General features: G+C 46.7%; 1 protein-coding gene across 9 annotated transcripts in view; it reads left to right on the forward strand.

Moving 5' to 3' along the window:
* The window catches only part of osbpl8 (oxysterol binding protein-like 8), a 70228-nt gene that overhangs the window by 31183 nt on the left and 18615 nt on the right, over nucleotides 1-20430 (forward strand). For 5 of the 9 annotated variants that reach the window (XM_023836780.2, XM_023836779.2, XM_023836787.2 and 2 more), the window contains 2 exons: nucleotides 3470-3595; nucleotides 19098-19168. In XM_023836780.2, the coding sequence (XP_023692548.1) occupies nucleotides 3478-3595; nucleotides 19098-19168 (189 nt within the window). In that variant the 5' untranslated portion in view covers nucleotides 3470-3477. Of the gene's footprint in view, nucleotides 1-3469; nucleotides 3596-9863; nucleotides 10157-19097; nucleotides 19169-20430 lie in introns of those variants that run through there. The other 4 variants (XM_023836777.2, XM_023836783.2, XM_023836784.2 and 1 more) reach the window with 3 other exon arrangements.

Genomic DNA, 20430 nt, shown 5'->3' on the forward strand with positions numbered 1-20430 from the left:
TTCCTCTTGTTCTATTAAACAAACATGAGTAATTTATCTATTCAAGACCAAATGCCAAAACCTTTCCTATCAAGTTTATCAAATTTGTCATTGGTAAAGGTGTGTGTGCACATCCACACCTGCCCCGGACATGGAGCTGCTCAGGCCCGCACACACATCGAACATCCACCGTGGGTGCAGATCAGCATGGTCGATCTTGATACTGCAAGTATTCGACCTTAGAGAACTACATTCACGTCAATTATTTAGGTTCACATCAATTGTGTTATAGAAGTCCTCGAAGACATTTCCGCTCTGGTCACCATGGTAATACTACATAAATCTATTTTAAATTGTAATAGATGTGCCCAATTAGGGCTGATTATTTTGATAATCGGTTAATTATGTGACCAGGCAATTAATTAATCGATTAGTTGGGCCAAAACACGGGGTTTAGTGCAAATGTTAGAAAACATGTTAAAAAAACACCTAGAGGATTTTTTTGTAAAGTCATAGTTAAAACTTTACAGAGTGTAGAGAATTTCTGATCTCTGTTTAAAGCAGTGTTTCTCTAGCCAGTTCTCTGGGACCCCTGACAATCCATGGGAGCTGGGAGAGAGCAGAACATCGACTTACTGGGGGTCTCCAAGGACTGGTTTGAGAAACACTGGTGTAAAGTGAGAAGGTGGCATAGAAACAAAGATCAGCTGCCTCCACCATACTTAGTGTGCAAACAGTTGTACTTCATACCATGGTGTTTAAATGGTGCTCACTGCAGAGCCAAGACATTTTGAGTTTGCGGAGTGGGGAGATTCTTAGCTAATTTTGTTGCCAATATTTCAACATACCGTGATATACCATGTTACCATAATACTGCCCTTGGCTAGTAACAACAGTAAAACAGTTGAGAAGAGTTTGCTCATTTCACTACCTTCTTATATTTCTGTTTGCTGCAGTACATCTGCCCTCTGCTGGTCTGGTGGAATATCATTGCTGTACATATCGGCTGACCGTCTGCATCCATGGACAAGTGTTAGTACATACTAGTGATGTGGAAAACGACTTTGTTTAGTGATTAATTTCATTCAGCTCACCAAAATTATTCAAATCCTTGAATCACTCGAATCTTTGAATCACTGATTCAGTGAAAGTTGTATTGTTCGTAAAATAATTTTATGTTTATGAAAGTTGTTACGTAAAAATGCGTGGTCCAGTTAGTGAACTGAGATTCAGTGTACCGCGTGTGTCTGCAGTTCGGCTGTTCGTTCATTCGCTGAATGAATTGATTCTATTGAACTAGTTTGACGTCCTGTTGTAGTGTGTGCGCAAATCTCTTGTCTACAGTTAGTTTGTAGGGTCAGTGATGAGAACATTCTGTACTTCAGATAAGTAGTCACTGAAGTGAAGTTAAGGTGATGGCTCCGAACTATGGTGGAATGCAGTCTACCGTGTAGCATGCACGGCGCATTCGTCGACATTCATTCTTTAATGTCATTGCATCAATACATTCTTTCAGGAACCAAGACAAGTACAAAATAACTAGTTTGTTCGTTCATTGCACATCACCTATACGTACCCAAGAGTCCACATGTAATGGCATACGGAACAGTTAAGTATGAACTTTGCTTAACACACCAACGTTAAGGTTACTAGGTGGTGATGTCGTTATACGCAATTTATGCGGCAGACCTCAAAAATTCATCGACAGCTTTTTTTATTTCCCGTTATTATCGACGTTATGGATGAGATGTTGTAGTCCTGTATCCGGTACAGTACCACCTTTGAACTTGTTTTAGTAGCATTATATTGGAAATGAAGTTGAGCTTCCTGATTTGCCAGGAATTTTTGGATCTCAGCTGATTTCCACTGGGGGGAAAGATAAAGTTTTGTGTGACCTGTTTGGTTGTGTAGGACCTGAGTGGTCCTGTCATCACAGAGCCTGTTTGGTTGAGTAGGCGTGGTCCGACCTGGCCCTGTTACCATTATCCACACGAGGGCATGGAGCGGACATGCCCAACCTGCAAGATGACACAGAGGCAGAGTGATTTCTGTATGAAATGCCCTGCTTACATCAGTTGATAATTGTTTATTATGGATACGAAGTACATATGGGTGATTTTGACACATATGTGGGCTATTTTGCAGCTGAAAATTCGTGAGGCTAAATCCAGGGTACTGGCTCGCTCTAATGAAGTTCTCTTTCTGACAGACTAGCCGACCGTGTCCAGCATTGCTAGCTTTAAAAAAATGTCCTGCTGCTGAATTGATGTTATCGTATTCTTTGGTTGTTAGAGTGGAATTTTTTAGAAACATCTTTGGTTAGAGTTGAACTGACCTGAGACCTGTGTCATGTCACTCTGGCATACGTTGATAGTTCTGGACTCGTTAACCATGCTGGCATCCCTTCAATTCACTTTATTACATGAGAATAATGACTGTTGCTGCTTCATAACTATTTATGAGAAACTTGTTACTTTAGGTGCATTGTGGTCTATGTGAAACTGTTGAATAACTGGGCTGCAGTAGAGTATCGCTCGTGTCGTACGGTTATCAGATACTGGCATGTGGGGTCGTCTATACAAACCTCACAAAAACCAGGGCTGCCAACTCACACATCTGGCATAAAACTCATGCTTTCAGACTCTCACACTCACGCAAGAAATCTTATGGCAAATCTATAATATTCCATTATAAACCTAAAATTACTGGGGTAGTTTGCAAACCCTACGGGCTATTTACGAGGTAATAAATCTGTTACATACATGCAGTTGTGTGTGAAGACTTGTCTTGAATTGAAAATCTCACTCTATCCAGCTGACCAAAGTTGGCAACCCTGCGAAACCAACAGCATTAGCAGTTTGCAGCGCAAAAGCCAAAAAACAAATCGTCGTAAGTATCGTAGCATTGACTTCACTGTACCACTAGAGGTCAGTGTAGCACAACAAGTATTGACCGAGCATTAAAGTCAGCAAAAAGACCAACTCACTCTGAAGTTGATCCAAATTTTTTTACTACCAGGTTATTATATGTTTTCTCCTGTTTGTCTTTCGAGAACCAGGTAACCTCTATGAGCCAGTATTCATTGTAATAATGAGTAAATTTGGGTTTTCAGAGTGCTCTGGGCTTTCGGGCTCAGTCGGACCCGCTTAGGTCTTTTACCTTACCAGCGTCTTCATGGCATTACCGCGTTAATGGAGAATTCAGGCAGCTCTTCATCCCCATCTCTGCATAGTGCTTCTACGACGTCACGCGCTGGTATCAGTCTCAGCACGGCATTTGCTGCTCCATTGAACAAAGTGCTTACCCTTGTTTATAGAGGAAGATGTCCTCTGCTGCAGCTGGTTTTACTGGGGCCTTAATCCATCCATTGTGTGTCTGCTTATCCTGGGCAGGGTTCTAGGGGTGGGCTGGAGCCTATACTCCATGGACAGGATGAATGATGAATTAATGAACGAATGAATGAATTAGTGCTTTTCTTTCTCGCTTTCAGTTGCCTTAATGCCCAGTGATGATGCCCAGCTTTTGACCCCGGGCAGAATGAGCCAACGACAGGGGAAGGAGAGCCTGCAGGTCCCAGGCAGAGATGTCCTCCTCAGTCCCTCCGGTTACTGTTACGGTAAGAGTGTGCCCCTTAGAGGCATAGAGTGGTAACTGTGCTATATGAAACTCGGGTATGGTTCTCATTTTTGCTTGCAAATGTTTTGAAGAGCTGAAGATGTGTTACATAGTGTTGAATAGTGATGTGTTGAACATTTTACATTGAAATTCATGAAATTGTGAAATTATGAATTAGGTAATGGGTTGCAGGTGGCATGGTGGTTAGTGCTGCTGCCTCCCAGCAAGACGGTCCTGAGTTTGGTTCCCGGGTCGGGCATAGAACCCTTCTGTGTGGTGTTTGCTTGGATTTCCGTTGGGGGCTCCGGTTTCCTCCCACAGTCCAAAAGTGTGCACAATCGATTGATTGGCAAATCTAAGTTGGCCCTGTGCTTGTGACTGTGTGTGCACCCTGTGTTGTGTTGGTGCCAGCCTAGGGTTGTTTCCCGCCTGTACCTGGGGTAGGCACCCCCCCCCCCCCCCGTGACCTCAGTTGGGATTTAGTGGTTATGGTGATGGATGGATAATGTATTGCTGTGTGAGCATTCACTTTCAAAATACAGTTTTACAGATTTTTAGTTCCACAGCACATCCAATTGATTTCCGCTGCCTATAGTCTAGTGTCCACATTCCTTATTTTACCTCTAGAGGGAGCTAAAGGCACAATACACAGGTTGTTGTGTCACACTAAGCAGTTCAATTAAATTTATTTTGTATAGCGCTTTTTTACATTAGATTGTCTCAAAGCGCTTTCCCCGCCCAAAACCTTGGGAGGAACCAGACTCAATGGAGGAACTCATCCTGCAGGGGGCGGCAGAGGAAGTCCCAAATGAGAAAGTCTCGATTTATAGAGCAGAATTTTGAATAGTCCAGGTATGAGCAACACAGCTGAACCAGGTTTAAAACATGGTATAAATTCCTCGGAGTCTACTATCACCTTTTTTTTTCCTGTAAGAAGTAGTTGAGGTCAGCTGGGCCTGGTGGAAGGGGCCATACCTGGAATTATGCCCCACTGAGCAGTATTAAAAAACTCAATTCCAGTCGCAGCCAGCCGGTTTGTGGTTTCCACTAAGCCCCTGACCTCACCCCAGTGTGGAACCTGCTTTTTGAGGCGGGGAAACCAGTAGTGGAACCTCCGTATGGTGACCTGCTTCTTCAGGATTTGGGACAGCAAGGGCTTCTGGCAGTGGTTTTTGGGAGTTTGGTCCTCTGCCGGGAAGCCTAGAGTTGGCAGCTGAGAACACACAACATCAGTGCTGACGGACTGGACTTCAGGCACTCGGACTTCAAGAATGGTGTCACTTATGAGGTCACTTAAGGATGGATAAGTGGGTAAGAGGGGAGCTGGAGTCTTGCTGGTAGTATTAATGTCATCAGTGGGTACTGTGCTGAGCTGCCCTTTCCCCTTCGCTGGGATCCTTGGCTCGTCGTGTTACATCATGCGTTGGACGGCAGAGTGATGTGACAGCTGGCCTGCAATGCAAATCAAGGTGAAAATGCCAGACTTGTTTCCCTTCTAGTACCTTGACGCTGCCATTTTCCACAGAAGCATCTGTGCCGCTTCCTGTTGTTTATTGCAGAACTATACACTTCAAATAAACACTTTGCTCAGGAGACTGGATTGGAAAGCCTCTCTCTAGGGATAGGTCAGTGGTTATTGGCCTGGAATTATGTAATGAAGAAGTGAGGGGTGCCTGGCTCTTCAGGTGTAAATGTACTATTTAAGGAAACACTCTCTTTATTTGTTGCTCACTGCCACCCCCTGCAGGTCATTTTTAGGCATGATCCAAGGACACTTTGGGTCTTTAGATGTCTTTGCTGGTTGTGAGTCATCAACCGTCACACTGAACATTAATCCTCTGCTGTAGATTTGCCAGTGCCCATCAAACCCATATTTAGTAAATTTAGGAAATTAGTAATGCAAAACAGAATATCGCTTCTGGCTTTTAAGGTATTGATAAATAAAAAGCATGATCATTGTCATCCTGTAGAAAATCTGCATAGCTCCGTCGACTGAAAAACTCCACCTTCTGTGGAAGAGAAGGACCAAAGACCTCCAAAATCACAGTAAAATTTAAATCCTACTCCAAAGGTACATTGGTCCCATTCTTAAGTTACAGAGTCAACTATCAGTGCAGAAAAGTGATCAGTGTCAGCCAAGGCTTCTCAGTACTCTCCTGACACTTGTATCTGATTCTGATCTACTCATCTGTCCACCTTCTCACCTTATCCTGCTCAGACAGTCTCATGGTACTTAACTGTCACCTCCAGACCCATGTGGATTAGGCTGAAGGGACTTTTGGTTGTTTCTCAGCACCTATCCTTGCGTTCCCCGTTTTTGTTTTGTTGTTAATGCAGCCAGTTTTGTTCTTTGGGGGATGTGATGTTGGGAGAGGCTTTGCCACGGGGACAGGCAGAGATTTCCATTCTGCTTCAGTGAGTGTCGTCCTTTTTGTCAGAGTTTACCTCTGATTCCAGACAGCCGGTCTGTGCTATTCTACCAAATGAGCCACCCATTGATTGGTTAAATCCCCTGAAAGGCTGAGCGACAGCACGTTTTCACCCTCTTTGTGTCAGTGGTCATTTGGGGCAGAACCGCTTGACGTGTGTCCGCCTATCAGCACCAACGCTATCAACCGACCCCCGTCTCCATAGCGACCGGCCAGACGATGACAGGAGTTGGCAACAGAAGCCTTTCAGTCGTGACTTGACCAGCATGGGTCACGTGACCCGAAACCATCTCGCAGTCGGGTGTCTGCACACCGTTGGTTAATGACGCCTGACATATTGTTACGTAATCTTAATGTCAGAAAGCAAAATGGTTGGATTTTACTATACCTGTTTGTACTGTATTTCATAAACGTGATTCATTAGCAGTTTTGATAAATGAATGCATGTATGGATTTTGGTTAGATGTAAGTATGGGTGGATGACTATGTGTGGATGTCTAGCGATGTGTGTTTGGATGGATGTCTATATGGGTGGATGTCTGTATGCATGGATGTCTGTATGCATGGATGTCTGTAGCGATGTGTGTTTGGATGGATGTCTGTATGCGTGGATGTCTGTAAACATGGATGTCTGTATGCATGGATGTCTGTAGCGATGTGTGTTTGGATGGATGTCTGTATGCATGGATGTCTGTAGCGATGTGTGTTTGGATGGATGTCTGTATACATGGATGTCTGTATGCATGGATGTCTGTAAGCATGGATGTCTGTAGCGATGTGTGTTTGGATGGATGTCTGTATGCATGGATGTCTGTAGCGATGTGTGTTTGGATGGATGTGTTTGGATGGATGTCTGTATGGATACATAGTTTCACTTTCCTTGTACAGTTGTGTAGCTATCAGTGTTTGTCTGATTACCCTCTGCACCCTTCCGTGACAGTTTCATCATGTTCCATAACCGTTGCCAGCACCTTTGTAGAAGATGCTGGCGGGTGATAAAAAAGGAAAACTGTCACCCATCAAATTCTGTCCCCAGCGCTGCGTCCCCATCGACGAGAGAACTGTTTGGGGTGGGGGGGGGGGGATTTTTCTTTCCCATTTGGTTACCTGTTCCTTTAATTAAGCTGTTTAATAGGCCCATTCACTTCTCGACATTTCAAAGATTTGTCCCTTATACCATTTAGATAATAGAAGGAAAGTCTTCGGTGTCTTGACTTCCTCTTCAGCGAGTTGCTGGCCCCCAAAGAGGCCTTTCCAGCGAGGTCTTCCCACTAATGCCACCGCACAGGGGCCCTAAAAGCTCGCCGGTTAAAAGGTGAAATCAGTCTGCCGACTGCGGGATTAGAGCCCACAACCTCACCGGCACAGCACCCTGACCCACTGAGCCACACTTCTCTGGACCACAGTTACAGGCAGATGTAACGGAGGGTGTGGTCGATGGGAGGGTGACAACAGGGTGATTCGGGATGGGTGAGCTAGGCAGGGTGAGGGGAACGTGGCGTGGAGCAGAGATGGGGAGGCGGATACTGATAGCTTCTCCCATATTTAGGTCCTCCCCCCTTAATGGAGATTAAAGTGGCGTGTTGCTGAGGTCCCCCCCCGCGTACCCCAGCACGCCCACCGGTGCTCCTGCTCCGTCACTGGGGAGCTGGGGCACTGTGTCCTGCTGCATGAATAAGTAATTTCTCCTTATCTTGCCTGTGGTGGGGGTGATGGGGGGGGGGTTGGGCTTACTTGGTGCCAGAAGCGATACCCCAAAAACAAAAGCAGGCTGCTGGTGTTTCTCCGCTCCGGTTCTCCCAAATAAAGCAGCCCGTTTGCGATAAAGTCATAATGTGGAACTGGATCCCATGCCTGGCTTCCACTCCGCAGCCTCTGTCTGCATAGAGATGGGCTGATTACCCCATACTTTCCATTACCACCACTTAAACATTTCACTTTATTTAGCTGAGGCTTTCATCCAAGCAGTTTTTCAGCGAGCCGGGTCAGACGTTTCCTGGAACAGTTGGGGGTTAAGGGCCTTGCTCAGCGGGTCAACTTCGCCGAACCTGGGATTTGAACTTGCAACCATCTGATCATAAGCATAGCATCCTAACCTTGACTGTTTCTGATACAGTTGGGGCACATGGTTAATATCTTACGTTTGTCTGATTTTACCCCTGGCTGTTTATTTAATGACCTTTGATGAGGTCAGTGAATAGCGTCAGTCCATTGTGGTCAGCTCTACATAAATCTTCTTAAGACAAAACTTTTTTGGCCTTGCAATGACATAGTAATCAATGAATAACAAAACAAAGTGACTAATGAATGTCGTAATGGGTTTTTTTGATCCACCTGATTAATTCACATATTTCAGGTTTAATTGTATGGATAAAGGGTATCATTTTTGCCCTATAAAACTACATTTTCATGCGTGGTTTATTTTATTATAGTTTACGAGGTTGAAAGGAGTTCACATGTCATGCCACTAATGTTTGGACTATTTTTAAAGTAGGAATAATGTGGGTGTACTGGAGGTATTTTAATTATCTGTGCTACAAAATTAGACCTGATAAGTCTGGACCATTCCTCAAGGCCATCTGTTTAATCTTTAAAATTGGTCTGGTTGCCAAGCAACCCAGACCAGGAGTGGTTACCAGAGAGACAAATGCGTCTGCCCTCTGCAAACCGTGGAGCTAGAAACCCCCCCTGATGTCAGCGAGAGGAAGTTTTCTGTCGCTCGCGTTGCTGAGAAAAAAACGGCAAGAGTGGAAACGGTGCGAAAGCATTAAAGGAAATTTCGAGGAGCCGTGAGTGAAGGTCTGCTTTCCCGGGGGGCTGCAGGTTTTTCCGTGAAGGCTGAATCATCCTGGGGAGTTCAGGTGCGATTTAAATCCGCGCCGGAGTCCGAGACGCCGTCAGTCTCGGCGGACGGGGTAACAGCTGCGTGTGCGATGTGTCGGGCAAAAAAGGCAGCCCGTGAACATTCGACGTTTGCCTGACGAAGCCTTTCCTTTGCCAGGCGCCGTGCCTTTGGGTTAAAATGGCCCCATGGATGAATAGGCTGATTTTGACTGACTGCAAAACGTGCGGGGGTCACCCTAACCTGCTTTAAAGTCCTGAAATCCTCCTAACAAGATCACAGTGGCGAGCTTTGGGGGGTGGGGGGGTGTAATCCTTGTAGAGCTTGTAACTGACAGTTCTCCTGTGCTGACACTGATAAATGAACTCTTCTGGGGGCGGAGATGCTGGCTTGCTATTGACTCTGAGCTGGGTACTATGCAGGTCCTCTAATGTAACTTTGACCATTAATCAGGTAGATCTCCTGGGTGATAAAGGTCAGTGTGAAAAGGTTCTTGGTGTGGCAAAAACAGGCCAATCCTGTTATAGCCAGTGCTGTGGGAGAGTGGAGTTGGGCAGGTGGAGTGGATCTGCCCTGCCGGGCAGTTAGCAGAATGGGGGGGGAGGGGGGGGGGCGGTTCAGCCATCCTCCAGCTGAGACGATTAAGTCAAGTTGTGGTTCCTGCGGCAGGAGTATGTGGAGTCCGGGGGCCAGGTGGCGGGAAAAAGCAGGTGGCCCCCAAAGGTGGGAGGGGGGAATGCAAGTGAGAGTAGAGAGAGAGAGAGAGAGAGAGAGAGAGCGATGTCGTGCTTGGGTAGGCTGTGAGCGGGAGGGAGCGGGGGGGAGGCTACCCGCTGATTGGCCTGCGGAGGATCCGGCGGCCACTCACAACCAGAGACACACAGAGAGCGAGCGAGAGAGCGAGAGAGAGGGAGGTGGAGAAAGGAGAGGACACGAAGGCGTGCGGGTGGACTGTCAGAAGGCCAGGTCGCCCCCACGGGACAGAGCAAACTCTCAGCAGCCTCTGCCTACCCCCTCGATCCTGCCGCAACCCCGACACCTCAGACCCCTCTAAGACCGACAGCACCACCCCCACCCCCACCCCCCACTCACTGGCCACACACACAAATCCCCCTACACCCCTGCCGGGGCCTGGCCGCCCCCATGATGAGAGAGGAGGGAGTCCTGAGCCGCCGCCGCTTCTCCACGTGTGGGGGGGTCTCGGGAGCCTTCCCCCCTCGGCCCGATGGACGCCGGCTCATCCGCAACGCGTCCTTCGGGGGCTACAACGAGCTCAAGCCCATCCTGCCAGGTGGGTACGGACCCCGTCCTGCTCTGGCTCCGAGCCCCCAGGCTGTGTTTTTGGGACGGGTTCCCTGTTCTTCTCCCAGGGGCTGCTGTCCACCTTGCGCTACGTGTTAACCTCGGGCTCCGTTCTCTGGGCAGCCCGTCCTACAGCGATTAGATAGCAGGCTGACTGAGCAAGCACCGCTTTCTGAAGGATGTCCACACGGACTGTGGGTTCTGTCCTGAGATCATAGTGACCATCTATTTTCTGAAATTGATTTTCCTGAGACCCGCAGGCTCAGACTAAAAGCAGCCAGGTTTGCTGGCTGACATACTCGAGAAAAACATTTCATCGAAAAGTAGACAAAATATTGCCTTTACCAAAGGACTTGGGAGAGGGTGAGGTGGTGGAGTTTAGCCTCCGACCAAGTGGAGTGTGAGTTTCTCAGTTTGATTGCCACAATGATAATTTAAGTGTAGATGAATGTGAAAAAATCGCACTCTTTGTTATCAAGCAGCAATACAAAAAAAAAGTCTACCTAAATTGGTTGTAAAAAATAGCAGACTGGGTTTGCTCTATTAGCAGTGTGCACTAGTGATTTGTGGTAATGGGTATCGATACTGATCTTGAGTGATTAAATATTTAGCACATGACTAATATTCTGTTCTGTTCTTCTGGGCCAGAAAGCATTTGATAACTGTTTTTTGTTTTTGTGTGGTCTTTTTTCCTCTGGTAAGGTTTACTGTTTGTACCTGACTGTATGTCTTAAATCTCTCCTTTCATGTAGCAATGATTCTGTCTAGCTGCTCTGTTGTAAAAGTCCATCCGTCCATCTGCCATAGCTGCTTCTTTAGTACGGGGCAACACGGAGTCTATAACCTGTCCGGGGAAACCCAATGGGGGACACACTGGGTGGGACGCCAGTTCATCATAGGTTTCGCTCACCTAACCCGCATGTAGGAGGAAGCCGGACTGGAAGCCATGGGAAAGAGATGCAAACTCACACACACAGAGCCGGGGCTGGGAATCGAACCGGCGACCCGATGATGCATGACCCTACAACACATCAGCAGATTTTACTTTGTTTTTAACAGTGTTATGAATATTTTGACTGTTCACATGACAAGCCTATTACGGTGCATTCAGCCGGATGCTGTACCCCCCCAGAGGATTGTGGGATGTTAGGCTGACGTCACTCTGCACCTCTCCACGGCCCTCTGCAGGTGCTGCCATGCCTGGGGGGGGGGGGGGTCAGCTTGGGACTCTGGGGACTCTGACTCTGCAGACTGCTGGCTCTCATAAATAGACCCCAGGCCCACGTTACCACTTGGGGGTTCTTTTTTATGTCTGCGCATTGCCCTGTTTTAGTGCAGACTGACTGCATAGTTTGGCCGTAACACCTGTCTTGCGGCATTGCAGGAAAGTCACGGTGAGCTCTGAAGCATGTCCACTTGACGATGGGGGGGGAGGTGAGAACAAATCAAGCTCAGGGATCTGTCACAATGCTCTCTCACCAAAACCTGATAGGTCTCAAAGACGCCCAGTGTTTGCGAGATTTTGCGATGGTTCCAAACCCGGCCTCAGAAGGCAGATTTTTTTTTTCCGTTTTGTCCGGCCTTGTTAGATGCAGTGCTTTCTAACACAAGGGCCCTATCTCATCCTGCTGTGACACCCTTCCCCGAGGCACTGAAGATGATGATGCTTCGAGAGAGCAAACCATTTCTCCCATAACCCTGTGCCTCCAGATTCACCACGTACCAGTGGCACCTGATCTCCCAGTTCCTCCAAGACTGTAGTGTGGCTGTGAGCCTGTATGAGCCGTATGTATCTCTGCCCCCCGTCTTTGAACGGGAACCCAGACGACCCTTGAGCACCCTTCTCTGATGATTTGTTGATCAAACATACACTTTGCTCTGTACCCAGCCAAGGAGAAGTAGCTCCTGTTTCGAAGTAGTTCCTGAGTTGTCATGATTCTTGTCAAAAGAACGTCTCAAGGGATTGGAGAAGGAAATGAATTTGCACAGAAAGGGCCCCCTGTGGGCTGTTTGAGGTTTCTTGTATTGGCCCCCGCGGTTGATTTTACTACAGCCATTCTCCTCAGTATTCCTGTTGTTGTGTCTGACTGATGTGGCACTTAAGGCTGTTTGTACTCACACCGTTTTCCTGGTTCATTCATTTGATGTTTATTACACTCAGTCCATCTAATGCAATAGCAAAATCCTTTTTTTTATATTATATGAGGTATTTTAGTTGATTACCATTCATATTAAAATGAAGGTATAATCTCACCAATAGATGCAGTGCATCATAATAATGTGTGCGCTCATCTCGGAGCCAGAGATTTGGGCTGCATGTCTCTTTCAAGGGCACCGCATTCACATTCAGAGTTGCTGCCAGCTCACTAGAGTGAAAGTTTGGATTTGGTCAACTTTGGTGACCACTTAATTTATTGTTGGTCAGTCATTTTTTACTTGATGTTCTCCTTTTACAATGGCTGGTGCTCTTCATTCATCTACATCCAGAACCATTGAGGAGGGGTTTCTTGTTCTCAAGACTGTCTGGTAGAGAGCTGGGAGGAAGCAAAATATAGACTGTCTGGCAGGAAGCTGGGAATGAGCAAAATGTGGACTGTCTGATAGGAAGCTGGGAGGGAGCAAAAATGTGGAATGTCTGATAGGAAGCTGGGAGGGAGCAAAAATGTGGAATATCTGATAGGAAGCTGGGAGGGAGCAAAAATGTGGAATGTCTGATAGGAAGCTGGGAGGGAGCAAAAATGTGGACGGTCTGGTAGGGAACTGGGACGGAGCAAAAATGTGGACAGTCTGATAGGGAGCTGGGAGGGAGCAGAATGTGGACTGTCTGGTAGGGAACTGGGACGGAGCAAAAATGTGGACTGTCTGGCAGGCAGGGAGCTGGGAGGGAACATAGACCAACTTGTGGTCACTGAGGACCAGATTGGGAAACGCTGTTCTAGAAGGATCCTGTCCCTCCTGGACACCCATCGAACATGTTTCAGTGTAATGTTGATTTGGGTGCAGACCCATGTGGTTCATGCCTGAAGTATGAAGAACACACAAAGAGGTGAAATAGTTGACAGAGCAAACTAGTCTTAGAAGCAGTAATCACAGTAACCTCCACTTAGGAAGGCGATCGATTGCAGCATTTCCTGTTCAAAAAGGCTGGTCCCATTAAATATCCAGCTTGGGGAGTCAGCTTGTGGTTGAGCAGCCAAATGCTTCTGTTGCGGTAACTCTCTAATCACAGCTGTGGTTCTTATCGACCTGGGGCTGTGTCTTCCTCTCATCATTTGGATAGACTTGCTCCCAGGTCATCTTAGATTATCTACCCCCTCTTCTCCCCCCCTTCTCCTTCCTGGGAGAACCAAGGTTTCTCCAAGAGCAGCATCAGCTCAGTGAGCCTGAAGAGACCAGGCCTGCTGAGTGACGTCAGCAAGCTATTTTGTGTTGAGGATGGTTTGCAAGTTCCACTTTGAAGTGGGTGGTTTGTCACATTGACTGGACTGTGATGATCTTTTAGAAGCTGCATCAAATAAGAGAGTTTATGGTTCTGAGTCACAGTGTAGTGCAGTTGGTGGCTTGGTGGACATCACTGCAGCCTGACACCCCTTGGATTGGGGGCTCAAATTCACCATCCACTGTATGTGTGCGGAGTTAGCATGTTTTTCCTGTGCCAAACAGGTCTCCTCTGGATTAAATCCAGTAAGGGTATGTCGTTAACAAGGCTGATCGGTGTCTCTGTATTGTCCCTCAACTTGTAAATGTGTGCCCAGTGATAGATTTGTCCCCCTTTAACTAGCCTCACTGCTGATAACGAGAAGGCCTAAGCCTCGTGATCTCACATTCGCTTCTCATCGGAAGATGAAGGTCGAGGCTATGGACGCCCTGCCTCAATCAGGTCCCTCAGAAAGTCAGCCAAAGCTGTTTGAAAACCTTGGGGGTGTCCTTATGCAGCATCTCGGCCTTCTCTGTCTGTATCTGGGAGAACATTGTAATGGCAGCTTTTTGTCCATGTACGTCTGCGGCTCCCAGAAAGACTGCTCCTCAGCCGAGCTTCTCAGACGCTTCTCAGTCCTCTTAAGGTGCTCGGTCAGCCCCTCGCCTTGCGCTCACCCCTCTAAGCCCCATCTTGCTGTAATCTGGACCCGGTGCCACCCGAGCAGAGCATTGTCCGAGAGTCAGTCCGGGCCGGACAGAACCTGCCAGCATCAAGAACCTTTATTTTAGAAAAAAGCCATCAAAGACATGTCCAGCACCACTGCGCTAAGAAAGACAGAAGAAGAACTGCTTAATCACAAAGTCTCATCTATCATATGAATATTGTGATAAAACATCTGGAACAAGAGACTTGTGCAAAACATTAGTGGTACTCAGAGCGTCCCCAGGCAGTACATGGCAAAAACTGCGGTAGTTTTTACTGTGATTTTCCCCCCCATGTGGTGTTTGACTGCTTTGCTTTGATCTGAAGTGGTACTTGGTCCAAAAACTTTGAGAGCCACTCGTCTCGAACATGGATTTGTGTTTTTTTGTTTCCGGGATGAATGTTCCGTTCTCTGGCCACCATAGCTGCAGTCCTGCTTTGCGAGTGGATCATCTTGACATGAGGGCTTTCATGCTGATCTCTGGTGAACTCTCAGTCTCCATGGTGGCCGTCCGCCTGTACTGCCGGTGCTTATTCCAGTGTAGTTTGGCTAGGGGCCACCGTCGGCAGATGTGTAGGCAGCGTGGCTCCATGGGGGGACACCGGACCATCGCTGACCCTGATCTTGGCTACACTTGCATGGATTGTTCCGGATAAAAGTTCGGGATGAGGTGTATGGAAGCCTTTGCTGGCAGTTCTGTGAATACTCAGTTCCCTCCATGACCCATCTGCATGACTGTCTGGGAATAGGGAAGTTTTTGTTTAGGAGAAGAGGTTGATCTTGGACATAAACATGAATGCAGTAAAGAAAGAAAATGCCATCTTTGTGATTTGTTCTTTTTCTTGTTTATATAGATTGTTACAACCCACTGGACTATATACAAAACAGGGCAGCAGTTGTTGAGCTGGATGAATGGGATCATTGAAATGGTTAAAATGCAGTCTTATTGTTAGAGACATTCCGCACAATGGTGTCTTTGGAGTGACGTGTGTACTGGGTGCTGTGAGTTCAGCCTTCATTTTTACTGCATGAATGGTGTGGCCCCCAGCGTACAGGGGGCCGTGAGGGTCAGGTGATCACGAAGAGTCTGCCTGATCATGAAGAGACCGCCCCCCCCCCCCGCCCTGCCCGCATCAGCTGTTTGTTATTGTAATGAGCAGCACGAGGGCTGTCGAGCGGGGTTGTGTTTACACAGTCTTTAGTGCTCAGGGAGGGGTTTCGAGTGTCATTGAGGTGGGGGCAGGCTGTGTCCCTCCCGGTCGTCATGCAGGGGCGGCAGAGCCTCTCTGTGCTTCTCATAAACTGTGTGTTTAGGTCCTGGGTCAGGGGATAATCTGAGATCAACAAGGGAATGGCTTCTGTGTGTGTTTGTGTGTGTTTGCTTTTTATCACGTGGTGGTGGTGGTGTGTGTGTGTGTGTGTGTGTGTGTGTGTGCGTGTATGTGTGTGGGTTACGTATATATTACATTGTGTCTCCCCACATAAATATAAATCCTGTTATTTTGATGTTGTTGGGACCATTTTTTCGGTCCTCAAAAGAGAAACCTCAGTGTTATAAAAATCTGTGACTGCAACTAAAATAGTAAAAAAGCCAAAAGTCCTGTATTTTGTCTGATTACTTATGGTTAAGGTTAGGGCTGGGTAGGGGTTAAGGTTGTCATTGTTGGGGTTTTTCCCATAGAAATGAAGACATGGTCCCCACAAATATATGAGTACAAACATGTCTGTGTGTGTGTGTGTTTGTGTGTGTGTATGTATAAATGGGCTATATGTAGCAGAAACAAGCACTGCACCTGTGTCAACTGTGTTTCTGCTGTGGACATAACTGTAGTTTCCTTAATAGTTTCCTTAATAGTACCTGAAAATGCAACCTGACATTGTCCAGCACAGTTATTGGTTACATCCATTTAATCACAATAGTGTTCAGAATTTACAAATGTGTTTTTTTGATTCTGCTGAGGTGCTGAGAGGCCCTGGTTGAAGCTGGCAATTGGCCCCATCGGTTCTGTTTTGCTCCCCTGGCTTCTCGGTCTTTTGTTTACCGCGCATGGCTCTGTGTCTGGAAGGGTGTTGGTTCAAATCCCGTGGTCGGCAAAGTGATTCATCGTTGGGCCCCTTGTGCAAGCCCCTTAACCCCAGTTGCTCCAGTGAGTAGGGACTGTCTGAGCATTCTTTCTCACTTGAACCACATAGAGTTCTGGGCTTCATATCTGGTTACAGAACCATAAACTAATAAGTAAATATGTTTTTCAGAAAATGACCTGCCCTGTTTTCAGAGTGTCATGGTTACACGGGTGATCTGCTCTCTGCCATCTGCACCTGTCCGTGCCAGTTTACTTGGTCATAATGAAGGCCGTTCGTTTATCAACGGCAAAGATTTCAGGGATATCTGAATTTGTCTGATAGGAATATAAATTTTGTTTGCACACTTGACTGGTGCAGGTAAGCAAAGACATGTAAATGAGTGGTTTATCACAGCCTAGCAGCATCACAGACCACAGACAAGCCTTTAGTGGGTGCTGCAGAGAAAGCCAGCACTTTGCTGGGTGACACTGAGAACTTATTGATTCATAGATACCCGCTTTCTTTTGGAAAGCTAATCTACTGCGTCTGGAAGGAGCTCGGAGCCTGCCCACTCTATCACTGCTGCAGCTGTCGTCTGAAAACTCTCCCCTGATGTGCAACGCTGTTTCTGAGTAATGAAATTTGCTGGAAAAGCTTCCAGGTTTCCTTCATCCATTAGGAGCCCGGCCTCAGGTTAACAGGTTAATTCTGTCTCTTCATGCCAGGTTAAGGGCCCCCCCTCCCGCACCCGTGGGGCAAACCCACCTGTGGCCCTCGGACGGTCCAGGGCCCTAAATGTAATTAAGAGCTAAAGATGCTGGCATCAGTTGGATCGATGCTACAGAAATTCCCATGACTCGTTAACGATTATACCACACGCATACTGTGGACCAGAGATGGGGGACTCGAGTCACATGACTTGACTCGAGTCAGACTCGAGTCACAATTTTCAGGACTTGAGACTTGCTTGATTGAAGTAAGAAAATGACTTGACTTGACTTTGACTTGAGAGTAAGTGACTTGAGACTTGACTTGACTTAAAGTGGAAGACTCGACAATGACTTGAACTTTTAAATATAATTCGTTTAATAAAATAAAATAATTTAATAAAATAATTATGACTCAGCAGCACCATAATTGGCGCCTGCGCCCTTAACGCTGCACAACTCTTAACGTTACCAAGAAGAAGAAGAAGAAGAACGCTGCACAACTCAAACCGCGCCAATTATGGCAGACAATAGTCGAGCTCCTCATATAGTCACGTTTTGGCTATAAAGACTTTGAACTAGACCGTACTAACAAAAAAAGATTTGCCAGATGCAGAGAATGCAACGCGAGAATATCAGACACGACAACCACAACATCAAATTTCATCCGGCACTTCAAAAACCACAAGGAAAGGTAAGAAAGTCAAATTCTTTATAGTCAATTTAATAAAACGATTACTAATTAATTAAATTAATCTTTTCTGTTTGTCATAATTTGGCCTTGGTTGCATGTTTTTTTTTTTATCAGAAATGTGATGATCATCTCATAAATAAAACGCTATAACGTTACCAGTGGCGTAGCCACATTTTAATGTTGAGTGCAACTTGAAATGAAAGGGCTTCTCGATATTACATGTAAACTATAATGTCTATATTAAATGTGCGCATTTTCAAGCGTTTGTATGGACTGACTGCGTGTGGTTAGTTGAATGGCAGCTCGTGTAACGTTATACTGCATGAAAATCTAAAGATGAAAGCGTCGGTGCAATCACTTCTCCTTCAATAACTCGTTCAAAACTTTTTGGTCATACAGACAAGAATAATTTCATCGTTCGAATCGGTTACGTTAAGTGTCTATAATTTTTTTGTGTACACTCACAATAACAACAAAATGTTGTGTGCTGTATAACAATGAAACCAGTTCAAATAGAAAACAAATATATCAGATTATATATTATGTATGAAACGTGTATATTGCGCGTCCACCGCAGAGATGACGATTAAGCTTCATAACTTCATCACTGGGCTATATTAACATACATTATATTTATATTCTGCTGAAATGAAAAAGATCCGTTCATTTTAATTAACGTGATTCATCACTAAATAAGATACATAATATATGTATATAAGTTCATCTTTTCTGTAAAAATTTTTCTGTGCAAAAATAAACATGTATCGAAAATTTAACCTCTGTTTTAGTACTGCAACTTGACTTGACTTGGCTTGAAACTTATCAGGACTCGACTTGACTTGCTTAGGGTGAACCCTTGACTTGACTTGACTTGCTTGATTTGTCTTAACTGTGACTTGAGACTTGACTCGAGACTTGATGGTTAACACTTGAAACTTGCTTGGACTTGATCATATGCGACTTGTCCCCATCTCTGCTGTGGACTTTCAGTTATAATGGTTGAAAGGGCAGCTTCCTGTATACGCTTGATTATACTCTGCTGCGATGCGATTCTCCAAATGACATTATTATTTATTTATGCTCCGGAGGAGTGACACTGGTCCTGACAATGGTGGAGGCGGTGAACTTATAATGAATTCTGTGCCTATAGTGACACAGCCCCCCCCCCCCCCCCCCCACCACCACCCACAGATCCCTGCCCCCTGTTCTCCCCTGTCTTTGCCCTGGGGACGTAATTAACTGGAAGCCTCCATATCGCTGCTCTGCCAGTCGCCACGGTGGATCGAGCGGTGGGGGGGCGGTGACTCACTCCCTTTGATTGACAGCAGCTTGTCTCCGCAGGGTTCGACAGGGTGAGGGATGACGTCCTGCCACTCAGGGAAGACTCCGCCCATTCCATCTCCAAAAGTAAGGTACGACAGGCCGCCATCACCCCGCCGAAACTCTTATCAGGAAATTAAAATGCTGAGTTACACAGCTTATTGCAGTCTATCTGTTTTTGCATCATAATCTCTTGCTGTGGCTTTCGGCCTTTTTTCGGTTTAGTGATACTATTTGCACGGCTATGCACTGAACTGCAGCTCAGGTTTGCACGGCTATGCACTGAACTGCAGCTCAGGTTTGCACGGCTATGCACTGAACTGCAGCCCAGGTTTGCACGGCTATGCACTGAACTGCAGCACAGGTTTGCACGGCTATGCACTGAACTGCAGCTCAGGTTTGCACGGCTATGCACTGAACTGCAGCTCAGGTTTGCACGGCTATGCACTGAACTGCAGCTCAGGTTTGCACGGCTATGCACTGAACTGCAGCCCAGGTAGCGCTGAGAAGCACCGCCTTGTACCGCTTGGTAATGCTCTGCTCAGAGGCTGCAGCAGCACACAGGAGACTGTCAGACGCTTTCCCGACAGGCTCCTTATAAATTTCCACTCTCACCGCATCTTCCTTATCATTTGCGCCTCTTGACCAATTTGCAAAAGTTGGTTAAATGCTCCTCCTCCCCTTCCCCCTCCTGGTGTTGCCGCCCGGGCTTGGAGCGGACCATACCATGTGCTGCCTGAAGGAGGGAGGCACCCGGACTCAGAGTGGAGCATACCATGTGCTGTCTGAAGGAGGGAGGCGCCATTTCAAACCCCAATTAGTCAGTCCATCTGAGGCTGTCCATGGTTAGATATGAGGTCCAGAGGGGCTTTAACGCATTTTACCCGGCCTCCGCTAAAAAGCAGCTCCAGCTAACCTTGTTTAATAAAATTCCTACCCCCCCAGACCTTTTAATGTGGTCCCCCCACCCTCTTTGGACAACTCTTACCATACCCCCACCGCCTTTGGCCACTCTTACTGCCAGCTGCCGACCACAGGTCGAAAACTTTAAATAAAATAGTAGGGGTCTCTCACAACTCAGATAGCCTGAGGGCCTCTGACCATGTTAACGGGTCTCTGATGAGATCGTTATAAATGCGACGCACGCGGTGTTTGGCAGTAGATCCGCGGCGATATCTGAGGCGGCCGCGACCCGAACCCCGCTTCAGGCAGACTTCTTCACATCTCCGCGTTCCTCTCCTTTGCAGCCTCGGTGTGACGGCAGCTTTATTTCACCACAGTCTTTGCTGTCCCCCCTCACCCCCCCTCCCAGACGTGTAATTAAATATTCATATTAATAAAGTACAGAGCGAGT

This window comes from Paramormyrops kingsleyae, chromosome 1, assembly GCF_048594095.1.
Source record: "Paramormyrops kingsleyae isolate MSU_618 chromosome 1, PKINGS_0.4, whole genome shotgun sequence".
NCBI classification, from domain to species: domain Eukaryota; kingdom Metazoa; phylum Chordata; class Actinopteri; order Osteoglossiformes; family Mormyridae; genus Paramormyrops; species Paramormyrops kingsleyae.